Genomic DNA, 12,102 nt, shown 5'->3' with positions numbered 1-12,102 from the left:
ACCATTTGACTCATTTATTTAAGCCTTCACCATCTACTCCTTTGGGAGATTGCAGGCCTGATCAGTTCGCAATAACTAGGGAATAATATTAACGCGATAAGCATCTATGCATGGGTTTTTCCTCGGTAACCATGTTTTTTCCTACATGTAGACTGTCTCTTAGAAGAAAAGAGAATGTTCCATGCATTCCAAGCAGCTCGCAGCAATTTAGAATAACGAATACAGCAGCAGTGCTGCTTAGATTTCTTAATCATTTACCAGTTAGCCAGCCAGTTTTGATTTGCTAACTCTCTTAATATAATGTAATCATCTATTAGAAATGACTGGCAGTCAGTCAATGCCTGGGAAAGAAAGGTAGCTAGACTCTCATAACTTTGATAGGAATGATACCACAGAAATTGACCTTGGAAATGAATGCAGTGGATATAGAGCTTCTCAGACTGAGCTAAGCTAAACTCTTTCTCTTTATCCATCCTTTTCCAGCAGATGTCAGAAACAGAGACAGAAGAGAGAAGATTTCCTCAGTTACACTGGGTGAAGAGGGAAAGCTCTAAGTTCCTCTCCGTTTTACTCTCTGAACTCTGCCCATTTGTACAAGAGCTGTGCAAAAGTTAAAAATAAGGAATCCAATAAGGTGAGTGGAGCATAAGGGTTGGATGTCTCCTGGTCATTGTGAGGACTGGGAGGTCGGAGAGCTGGGGAAGTAAATTCTACAGCTGATCTGTGGAGCTGCATCTGGCTTTCACAGGAGAGGAATCAGGCCTGCCTTTCCTGTCATGATGCCCTGGGGGACAGGCTGCAGTCATTTCCCTAGAGAGGTGGGACGCTGGCTCTGTGTGAGTTGAAGAGAAATAAAATGGGGATAAAGGAGAACTTCATAAGAACAGATGCACAAACACCTTTGCAGAGAATGTCTGAGTTTCTTCTCTTGTTCCCATAAAATCACAGTGTCCCAGTGGGACTTTCATGAGGAAGACTTTGATACCTATGATTGAAACCAGAGGTGAACTGTTTCTTCCTTAAAGACATGTCTAAATGTATACTTCAATTTTGCATATTAGCCTACAGGTGGGTTTCTGTTGCAGTGCAGGGGAGGCAGCCTGTGTTTGAAAGGAACATAATTATTGGGCTTAATATGAATAGATAGAAAACCAAAACATTGGAAATGGATGTCGATGGCCATCCTTTGCAGTATGCATATTGGTCAAATCTGGTACCACCAGATTTAATGTTCCTTCTGAATGAAAGAGCCAAGTGCACAAATAGAGATTAACGTGACCCCTGTTGAATTATAAAGTGTATTCTTCTTGGAGCCTGGGGAAAATTAACATTTAATACACGGGACAGTTCACTGGGTATGCTTGAATAATGCTGGCATTCTGAATTCTGTACATTCTGAATCTACTTATGCCAGATGCGAGATCATGAAAATCTAAGGACCACGAGACAGAAGGAAGCTTTGCACTTTTGCTTGTTATTCTCCCAGAGAGAAAGTCAGTGGCATCTCCTGGTTTGCTCCCACAACCCTGTTTTTTTCATCACCAAGAAACTTGTATTTTTTAAACTCCCAGATTTTTACTGTTCAGATGAGGGAAAGATGACCGCATAAGGAAAGCCTCCCTTGTATACAACTGCAGTGGCCATTACCTTTTCCCCAGGAGGATGCTGCCTGTGAGCTGTCCTTTTTCTCTAAATCTAGAAGTAATGAAACCCTATCCACAAATCACCCTTGTGACCAATTTCTCCTACTATTTGTCATCCTAACTTGGGAGAGTTATTGGTGTGACATTGCTGGTCCTAGCTAGTTAGAGTGCTTTTATTTTGTATTTCTCACCGAGCATGTGATGTAGCATAAAACCCTGGCAGTGTCTGCAGGAACAAAGCTGTACCAGACCATCAGTGCCTCTGGCTTCCTGTTGGGTCCCTGGCAGCCTAAGCTGGGCGTGTGTGGTTGCCCACTACGGTGAAGGAAGATGGGAAGGTGTGAGAGACAGTCAGAGGGTGTTTAGGAGGGTAAGAAAGATGGTGAGTTTTCCTACATTTAGATCTTTGGGATACCATAACCCTTCAGATTTACTTTGGAAAAAGTTAAAGCCATTTATTTACAAGACAGACGAGTTCATTTTTCTGTGTGTTGGGGAGGGAGAAATACCCTAGGGTAGACGACTGAATACTTTTAAGTTACCTTTTACTTCTCTTGAGTAAGGGACTAACTGGAGTAGGAAATCCAGTTTGCTGATAGAATTTATTGCCTTTCCCCCCCCTAGTATAATTTGCCTTTTAAATTACATTTTATTTAAACTAACAGGTTAAATTTCTTGAGCTACATTAATCTGGCATAGCAATAGTTATGTTAACCTATTTTACAAATCCCTAAAACTCAAAGCAAAGAAATTTAGGGCAGTAATGAAGCAATTAAAAAAAAAAAAAAAAGGTTTTAGAGCCTACTTAAACCACTGAATTTTGTGTCTTTCAGTGTTAGATGTTTTCCTGGTGCGACAAGCTATTCAGTTTGCTGTAAGGCCTTGCTGGGTAATGCAGAGGTGACCAGCATTCTGTAAAAGCACAGGTGGTCTCTGTTTGAGGGTATCATCTTCCAGGAGCTTTCCTACCCATCTTGTCACCATGACAGTCAGGCTTCAGGCAGAGGGGCTACATAAATGCTGGAGGGAGGACCATGGTGGTTGTGATGTAGGGTCCCTTTCACAAGCCTGGTGAACCATACTTCTCTGAACAGTTATGTATTTACAAAACCTACAATAGCAATCACAACTGAGAGTAAAGAGAAGGCTGAAATGATAAAAAAACCCTAGACTTTCACATAGCTTTCATTTTTAATGATCTCTGTGTTGTTTATCAAAGGCAAAAAATGAGTATCTTTTAAGCTATGTTCTCTTAATTTTCAAAGGAAAAAGATTCTTGCAGAACATCATGCTTTAAGTTAAGAATATTCAGACAAAAGCAGTTTGGAACTTTCGGGTGAGAGCAAAGGAGAAAGGAAACTTTAGAAAATCTTTATTCATTTTCTATTTTAGCTTATCTCCCCATGTTCTAAGTAAGTCAGGAAAAATAAATAGCTTGTTGTTGATTTTGCTTTAAAGCAGCTTAAATTAGGGAAGAAGGAATCAAAAGGAATGACGACAAACTGTATTTGGATTAGGTCATTAACTGGTTTATAATTGGCTTTAATTTATCCTTAGCATTAACTTCCTGAAGTGCATTTGCCTTATTGGCAGAGAGGCAAGGCCATCAGTTACTTGCTTTCCCAGAAGACCCCCCAGTTACACAAAGACCAAGTTGACCCTAAGAGTGGATTTCTTCATTAGCTTGACACGCATTGGCTACTGAGAGGCAGCCCCACAATCACAGGGTGAATGCACTCGGAGATCCTGGGGAACACAGGAAGGAGCCTTCTGCTAAGAGGAGTTTCTGCATTAAGGGAGAAACTGCTGGTCTTTGCTGACTGGGGAGAGGGAGTTTCCTCACAAATTTCTGATGGCAGCAACTAATAAATGCATGTAAAGGTACAATGGATGAGAATTTGAGCTTAACAGCTGAATGAAAAATTAAATGATGAACAGGAGAGAAGACAAATGACTTAAGCCTGCAGTTTTTAAAAACATGAACACTAGAAATAAAACAACTGAATTCTCTGCCGACATGGGTTCAATTCCATTTTCTAAGCATGCTTTGAAGGCAAACGTGGTGGAGCTGGCCCTCCCAGGCCGGTGTGGGGGCCCCGGGCAGGCACGTACCTTCCTTTTGGCTGCCTGCAGCGCTCTGCTGTTGCAGCAGGCTCTGGCTGTACAGAGTGGGCAGCGCAGCCGCTGCGTACTGCTGAATTCCTGAGTAGGCCTGGGTGAGGGCGTCCATGGTGCCAGCTGTGCCATTCGTCAAGCCTGTGGCGCCAAGTCCTCCATTCAGAGCCGCCATACCTGAGAGCATTTGAGCAACTTTACAAAAAACCCAACAATAGAGAAGAGAAATAGCACTTATTCATTAGTGCTTTCCAAAGGAAGTTAGAGAATCATTTGACACAAGTACAACAGCAAGTGCATGCAGCCAGCACACCAATGAAACCAACGAAAATCAAAATAAAATCATGAGGAAATAATTACAGGGATGGGAAACAGACCTGAGTAATGCTAACCTTACTCCCAGGCCAGTCATGAGAACTGACTGGGCACTACAGGTAGACAGTACATCTTCATTCCATGCAGTGAGCTACTGGCAAGTACCACGGTTATCTTTCTGAAATAAAAGCCTGCTCCTGCTCCGAGCTTAGGCTCAGTGGAAGAGCATTGGTGGCAGAGGCCCGTGACATCTGTACCCTGAAATCCACTGACGGGGCTCTCGGAGGAGCCGTGAGGTGGCTCAAGAGAGTACGGAGGCAAGGATAAAATGGAGCTTCTTCCTCTCCAGCTGTCTGATGAGGAAATGGAGAGCAGGCAAGTTCTGTGCTCTAAAAACCAGTGGGTCAGCAGTGCCATGAACTGTTTTTCCCAGACAGATGAAAGATGCTGTCAGTGGTGAGGACTTAGGAGTAAGCATCTTAGGTGATTGGAAAACAGGAATGGGAGTGAATGTGAGCCCTTTTCATAAGCGCAGAGGACTCAAGCTGCGTATTTCAAAGATAGAAAAGTGAATGGTGCAGTCTTAGCCGCAAACGCTTACTGTATATGCACGTGCACCCACACAGGTATATCAGTCAGTACCCAGGTAACAGGTTTGTGCCAGTGAAAGAGCTTCACGTGGTTTTCTCCAGCCAGTTACAGTGACTCTGTGTGCTGGATCCTGGCTGTGAACTGGTGTTGATGAGTTAGTTCTCTTCTGATTTTGTGCTTGTATCCTGGCTGCTCTATTCTGGGTACTGATTGTTTCACATTTTCCCTGAGTATTGAGTCAAAACAAGCAGTGCTTCGTACAAAGTTACCCTTCACGTAAATGCAGGAAACGGCAGAGGTGACACCACAATTACCTTTGGTTCCCTGTATGATTAAAAAGTTTTCTAAAAGATCTGTTTCTCAGAAAAACTTAAAAAGCATTAATGAAAATCTTGGTGAGATTACAGTTAGAGGTATTAAAATAGCAAGAATGACTGAAGAAAATGGTAAGAAATCTAATGAGAATAGAGGATAGCTAAGGTAAGGATGCTTGCAAATTATACAGCGGGATCAAATAGAATCACGTCAACACTCCCGTCATGGTTCCTGCTTGAATCCACAGGAAATAGAGGAGGTAGGGCAGGCCATATTTCTTCCGTATGTGCTTCTCTGATTTTGCAAACTTCATCTCTTCAATTAAAAGGACACCACACAAGATATAAATTAGACCATGGGTTAATGGTAGAAGGCTCTCACTGCCTCCTGGCTGGGATTCCTGCTGTGGGGCCTGCGGAGGCAGCTGGGCTGTGGCGGGTGGTTCAGAGAACACCATCCTCTGATAGGACTGGGCAGGTTGGTGAGGCAGGTTTGCAGGGTCTGAGAATGTGCAACAGCCCAGAGAAAAGTGGTTTCAAGCAGACCCGGCCAGCGTGAGTAAGCCCGAAGGCCCTGTTGCATCTGCTCGCAGTTCTTACTATGAAGGAGTCTGTTCTTTTTTCTGGGCATCAAATAATCACTGTTAAAGAGCTTAGAGTTTGTCCTGCTAATTACTCTCAATGATTACTCAGATGCCAGCTAATCACATTTACCTCACCGTCTCTTCCCGTCCATTCCGGTTGTTGCGGCCACTAAAGGCCTGGGGAATAATCACTCTTTTCCTCCTTTGGTCTGATTTCTTCCTCCCTCGCCAGTATTTGTGTGTTACAAGGGAACTTCCGAGTTTCTTTCTTGAGAGAGGTGAGAGGAGATGTAAAGTGGTACTGCAGGGAGGAGGCACGCCTGAGGATCTCTACTGGTTCTACTTGTGTCCGGCTCTTCACAGGTGCTAGACACAGAGAAGAGAAAGTCTTGTGCTCAGCCCTCTGGGAACTCAGACCCCCGTGTGGCAGGATTTCCAACAGGAGAGTGAGCAAAGACTTGCCACCGTCCTTCTGCCCTGTGCTGTGTAGTTCTCTCTGGCTTATGTGGCAGCCTGGGTAGCACAGCCGAGTGTCCCGGCTCTACTATGTTGAACCCGCCGGCCATTCCATGCAGTGGGAGAGACTGCCGCGTCGGCAGCTCTCGTCAGGTGAGGGCCTCGGAGCGTCCAGGCTCTGCACCCCAGGCCCCACGAAGTGTCTTCCTGTGGCCTGCACCCTCTGCCGCTCACCACCTCCAGGAGGACTCTCGGTAGTGCTCCCTGGTGCCCAGCCCTCCTTCCTTCCACCGATGGCATTTTCTGTTACCGCGTTAGGAGGATTATCTTTTAAAGTCTTTCCCAGTTCACCCATTTCTTTTTCCTCTCAAAACAGAAGCAGTGACATTTTATGTTTCTGAAGTAGTGTATCAGAGGACGTAGAGAGGTCCCCGTGGTTGGTTGGTTTTCATGCTGCACCTCAGGGAGAATCTGCGTTCCGAAGGGCTGTTTGCTTCTGCTGGTGCTGAGTGCTGGGAGACACTCAGGGCTGGCCTTTCCTGCCTGGGCAAGGGGAGGAAGTAGTGGAGGAGGCATCACGTGCGTGGTGGACGGGACGTAAGCGCCCAAGGGGGACTAGTCGGGAACCCATGTAAACGAGAGGGAGGGTCTGGCCTCTCCAGCCCGGGCCTTGCCTGCTCAGGGGTACAACCCTCTTTAGAACAAAAATGAAGGCCAAATTCTACCAAAGGCAAGTGCATTGAGAATACTAAAACTTAAAATCTACCAAGGAAAATTGGGGTGGGGGTTGTTTGTAAAACCCGTAGTAGAAAGGATAATACACGGCAGAATTTGAGGAAACATCAAAGGAAGATTTTAACTTTTGAAAGTAATTCCTGTGAATTACCTGATGGATGGTATTGCATATTAAATAATCATCGTATCAAAGATAACACCTGTCAGCTTAGCTGCTGGTACCTAATTACTTCTAAAAGCCTTGGACAATAGAAGCAGGGACGAGTCAAATTGAATAAAGTGCTTTCACTTAAAAGAACAGGGCTTTTCTTTGAAAAGGCCAAATGGATGGACCATCGCCTCCCATTTAATCTAGACTCTTACGCAAGGTATTTGATGAGGAAGGCAGGAATAATGGGATAGGTGTGACAAACTTTTGCAAGGCAAGTCTTTGTAACTGGTCTGTCAAAATAGTTGGTAAACAGCCTGAGTGTCTGCTTTACTCTTAATTATTCTCTGAAGGCCCGCAGCTGATAGAGACCAAAAAACTGCGAGGTTACTGAGTAAATCTGTTAAAACGCTATACACAGATACACGCACCCATAAATGTAAACGTGGACATTTTTATGGCCACTGTGGAGTTGGTACTGAGAAGCAGTACCAGTGGTAGAGTACCATCATCAGACTGTTTATCTGCAAGTCATTCTGCTAGGTTTTATACCACATAAAAGAGAAAAGAAGGAATGTAATAGTATGTCCTCACAGATTCGTAAGCTATTTCCTGGGATAGGTTTTGGTTTGTACATATGAGGTATGCCGTTCTAAGCTACAAGCTATTAAGTGAAAACATAAGATAACTGGATCCAGGGGACAGAAATAAAACTATGAATATAATTAGTGACACTTTTATGCATGCTTGTGTTAAGGTTGCAAATGTGTGTGCATTTGCGTATGTATCTTATGTCCATACATCTTGGTAAATTCCAAGAGTACAGATTAAAACAGTAATTTCAATTGTTGAAATGCAGATTAAGAGTGACAAGGTACATTACTATGCCCAAAGCATCTTCTTTTATCTTTACATAAAAACAGTTTCATGAACACTCTTCACCAGGCATTTGGGACTGATGATGTTCAAATAATCATAATTTTAAGTGCTACATGGTAAGCTATTTGGAAGAACTATGCAGTATTATATTTAGAACAAATATACAAGGAAAAATAAGGACGCTATTTACATTTAAGCATACCAAGTCAGGTATAAACTTGGGTTGACATAACTGAACAGTTTTTTCTTCACTTTAGTTCAGATATTAATCTATAAAATGTACCCAGGGGATGTACCTCAAAAAAACCCAGAGGTGAAAGCCCTGAATTACTTATGATCCTTCTTCTGAGCTTGCTGATTTCTGCTTTTTAGAGAGCTATTTTTTTAAGCCTCGTCATTCAGTAACGTATTACGGAAGGAAAAGGGTATCAAACTAATTTTAATTTAGGTACTTATGTACAAACCCAAAACTCCCTTTCAGGAGAAGTGGGCAAATCTAGGCTAAGGTGAGTCATCTGCCTACTTTCTTTCTGGTTGCTTTGTCCATTAACAGAGTTGGTCCCATTAAAAAAAAAAAAAAAAAAAAACAACCCAAACTTTACACTCCTTGGGGCGTCAAGTAATGGTTTGTGGGACAGAAAAGAAGAAAGATGTGGAAGCTACGGTCAACCCTTTTAGACTTACTCTGTCCACAGAGCCATTTTTATTAATTTCTCTGAGAATTCTCTGGGAGAAGAGGTGGCATTATCAGTTCTGTTGAGAAAGAATGATTTGAAAGAGGATGCTCTATTCCAGCAGGCTTTCTTGATAATTAATTGGAGACAAGTAGAAAATACTAGCTCCAAGTCAATTTTGAGACGCTAACAGAACTCTGTACTAGTAACACCAAATGAGAAGCAGTGCATTGCCATCTGTGTATAATTTTTGGTTTAATTAAACATTTTCCTGGTTTATCCTGACTGGTAGGGGTTATTTTAAACCAGAAACATTCTTTTTTAGTTTCCCATAAACTGCGAATTTAAAGAAGCAGAGCAATTTAAACCTGTTGTCCTTGCCAGAGCAAATTCGGTACAACAGAACACCCCACACAAGAACTAGCTATGGTTTTCTCTGCCATTCCACAAAGTCCCTTGGTGGTCTTCATGATGACGATGGTAAAAGCCCGGAAACGTACAACAGAGCAGGGTGGAGAAGAGCAGGACGCAGACGCGAGGACACACACACAGCAGGCATGAGCACGTGCTGAGGAGGACAACCGTTCCCACTGGCCTGGTACTCTGCAGACCAAGGACAGGCGGGCGATCAAATCAAAGTCCTTGTTTGAGGGGAACTAGGTCCTGGGGCAAGAGAAGCAGCATGAGGGAGTGTGGGTGAACACATACGTCCTCAACCTAGGTGAAGGACGTGTGGCTGGTGCTTCTGCAGGACAAGGTCAGAAAGAGGAGCCGTACCAGGAGCAGGAATCAAGGCAGTGAGGCTCCTGTTTGTCTGCTGGAAAATGTAAAAGCTGGAGGCAGTTTTAACTGGAATAAAACACTCGGCTTTCACATGGTTACCACCCATCACGTTCTGTATGCTAATCGAGTCATTCTTTTTGGAGGGAAAATACTTTCATTTTTCTTACGATTTAGATAAAACTTAGTCTAAGTTTTTGGGTTTTTTCCCCTCAGAGCAACTGAATAAAAGGATTTAATCCTGAAAATTTCCTATTTCTAAACATGATTTATCAGAATTATACAACTTAATCTCTATTTGAATGTCTTAGAGTTTTTTTTAACCAAATAAATTGCAAGGTTTTTCTGAACTTTTAAAGTATAAACTTGCTTTTGGCTTTAAAAAATGTTTATATATTGAATTGGGGCTTAAAGTAGGGCAAAGAGGAAGGAGGCCTTCATTAAAAATTAAAACAAGCAGGTGTTAGGTGGCCTGGGCTACGTGGTATGTAATGGGCCTGAAGCCCAGAAATCGTTGGTTATTGTAGTTTTCCTGGGATTGTCTTCTCTTAGGCAACCAGGGTGACTGAGTGGAAATGGCCAGACGAGGTGTCCTCTCTGTGGGTTGAGGATCAGTTTCACCAGCCTTACAGCCAAAACAGAACTTACTCTTGGGCCTGGCTACTTTCTTCATGTGGATTTAAAAGGACAGGAACAAGCGCAAGTTGGCTATATAAGATGGATACTAGGGCTGGGAATATAGCTCAGCAGCACAGCGCCTGCCTGACAAGCACAAGACCCTGAGTTTGAGTCCCCGTACCAAAAAACAAAATTGCAAAAATAAGGTAGATCCTAGAGTTCTTTGGTGAACCCATGTGTTTCAGAACGAAGTATAATGTGGTAAGTAAGCTACTGGCCTCAAAACCTATTTCACCCCACTAGTAAAATGACACCCCTTAGAAGTCATTGCTAATGAAGAGTCCAGATGATGCTTTTCCAGCAGCAGCTCCTTTCCACTTAGTTTCGCTTCCTTCTTTCCAAGGCTGCGTCTCCCCCACTATATAATTGTCAAGAATCTTTGAATTTTAAACTGCAAGGTACCTTTAAGATCCTCTCATCTAGAATGTTCAGTTTTCAAATGGAGACTCAGAAGCCCGGAAACCTGAACTCCTACAGCTGAGTGGGAGTGTGCCCCTGATTTCTCCATTAGTTTTTCTCCTATAATACACTTCCGTGCAGCAGGAGAGAAGAAAACCAAAACCAAACCAGGTTCCTTAAAACTTAAAAATATCCGTCAACCCCAGCAAACTACGGATGACTATTTTACTACATACTGAAAAGAAGTGGGGAGTGCTAAGTGGTTGAGTGTTTCTGAGACAAAATGAATGTGGGTAGCGTTTGCTTATTATAGCATGTGCTCCTCCATCCCAAGTTTTAGTTCTCCCCATTCCATGTCCTTTTTAGGTCATTTCTGGCTGACCATTTTCTGTGGAGAATTTGGGGGAAGGCTGTCCACCAGAGCAGCAAATACTCACTGTTTATGGTACCTGCTAGTGCATTAATATTATTCAGTCCAACAGTGGCTCCAGCCAGTCCTTGCAAAGTCCCAAGAGAGGTCAAGGAATTCATGGCTGCACCAGCAGTGGAGTTGGGGGTTGAAGCAGCCACTGGAATACAGAGAGGGAAAGGGAGAGAAAAAGAGCAACATGAGTGAAAGACAGCTGGACTGAAAAGTAATCTGTTGTCATCCTCACAGCAGACAAACAAACCATTTAGTCCCTGGAAGGCCACATTCTTCCCTTGTGTTTGTGTGGAAGTGCACATGAGACCGTACTTACCCGTGACCATTCTGACAGTTAGTTACAGCCATCATTTTAGTGGCCTGGGGATTCAAACCCCAGCACTGCACATGCGCGCACAGCCCCCCCACCCCATCACAGCTGGTTTTCCGATAGTGAATGTGTCCACTGCTGGTTAGCGGGGGAACTTTTCTGAACAGGAGGCCGTCGTTTTGCACGATGTACCATTAGCCCCATGGCAGAAGAGTCTCAGTCCTCTTAGCCCCTGTCATCCAGGCCGAAAAGTTACTACAACCAAAAGGGGCAGAGGTAGGGAATTAAAGTGGAAATTTCCTGGGTTTCTTATTGTCTCCACTTCAGATGTGCCATTGTCTCAGGTTTTAGAAAAAAAGAAAATAATGCAATTTCCTGAATTTGACAAAACTTTAGTACCTATGTGGCATTAAGAGTGGCATGAAATAAAAGCATTTTGGTACAAATCCTCGCCTCCTCCTATTCCTCTTTAAAAAATAACAGCTTTAATGGGATGTAATTCACATGAGATAAAATTTTTGAATGTAAATCTACAGTTCAGTGGTTTTCAGTGTATTCAGAGTTGTAGAATCTTATCTAATTTTAGATTACTTTTATCACTGTCGAAGAAATGCGTAGCCCTCAGCACTTACTCTCCATTTTCCCATCCCCTTCAACTCTGCTCATCTACTTCCTGTGTCTATGGATTTGCCTAAATTTAATAGTTTTACTTTGAATAATGTTTTCAGGGTTAATCCACATGTTATGGCATGTGCCAGCAGTTCATTCCTTTCTAGTGCTGAGTAATATTTTCTTATATACATGTGTAGATGGAATCACACTTTTATCTACCCATTCCACTTTGAGCTATTAAGAATAATGATGCCATGAACACTTGGATACAACTTTTTATGCAGACATATGTTTTTAATTTTTTTTCAAGATAGGGTCTTTCTCCACTGGAGATCGGTCTGCCCTCTGAGGTGGAGGTCCCAGAGCTCAGACCCATGCTACCAGTTAGTCCAACAGGAATGAGAGGGCTTGGGGCATGCTCTGCCTTCTCCCTCTGGCCAGACCG

The 12,102-nt window shown here is 43.1% G+C and overlaps 1 protein-coding gene and 1 long non-coding RNA gene across 11 annotated transcripts in view; one reads left to right on the top strand and one right to left on the bottom strand.

Moving 5' to 3' along the window:
• The window catches only part of Celf2 (CUGBP, Elav-like family member 2), a 310,354-nt gene that overhangs the window by 11,809 nt on the left and 286,443 nt on the right, over nucleotides 1-12,102 (bottom strand). For 3 of the 8 annotated variants that reach the window (XM_013513693.1, XM_013513696.1, XM_013513694.1), the window contains exons 10-11: nucleotides 10,749-10,880; nucleotides 3,756-3,953 (exon numbers count right to left, since the gene is read on the bottom strand). In XM_013513693.1, coding sequence (XP_013369147.1) covers nucleotides 3,756-3,953; nucleotides 10,749-10,880 — 330 coding nt within the window. The remainder of the gene's footprint in view (nucleotides 1-3,755; nucleotides 3,954-10,748; nucleotides 10,881-12,102) is intronic. The other 5 variants (XM_013513698.1, XM_005383887.2, XM_013513697.1 and 2 more) reach the window with 3 other exon arrangements.
• Nucleotides 1-12,102, top strand: part of LOC102014256 — a 40,951-nt gene that overhangs the window by 19,431 nt on the left and 9,418 nt on the right. For 2 of the 3 annotated variants that reach the window (XR_001233848.1, XR_001233847.1), the window contains exon 5: nucleotides 487-634. This is a non-coding gene — a long non-coding RNA (uncharacterized LOC102014256). Of the gene's footprint in view, nucleotides 1-486; nucleotides 3,750-12,102 lie in introns of those variants that run through there. The other variant, XR_001233846.1, reaches the window with a different exon arrangement.

The sequence above is a fragment of the Chinchilla lanigera genome, unplaced genomic scaffold (assembly GCF_000276665.1).
Source record: "Chinchilla lanigera isolate Chin_1 unplaced genomic scaffold, ChiLan1.0 scaffold00020, whole genome shotgun sequence".
NCBI lineage: Eukaryota > Metazoa > Chordata > Mammalia > Rodentia > Chinchillidae > Chinchilla > Chinchilla lanigera.
This window is presented reverse-complemented; position numbering and strand designations above follow the sequence as displayed.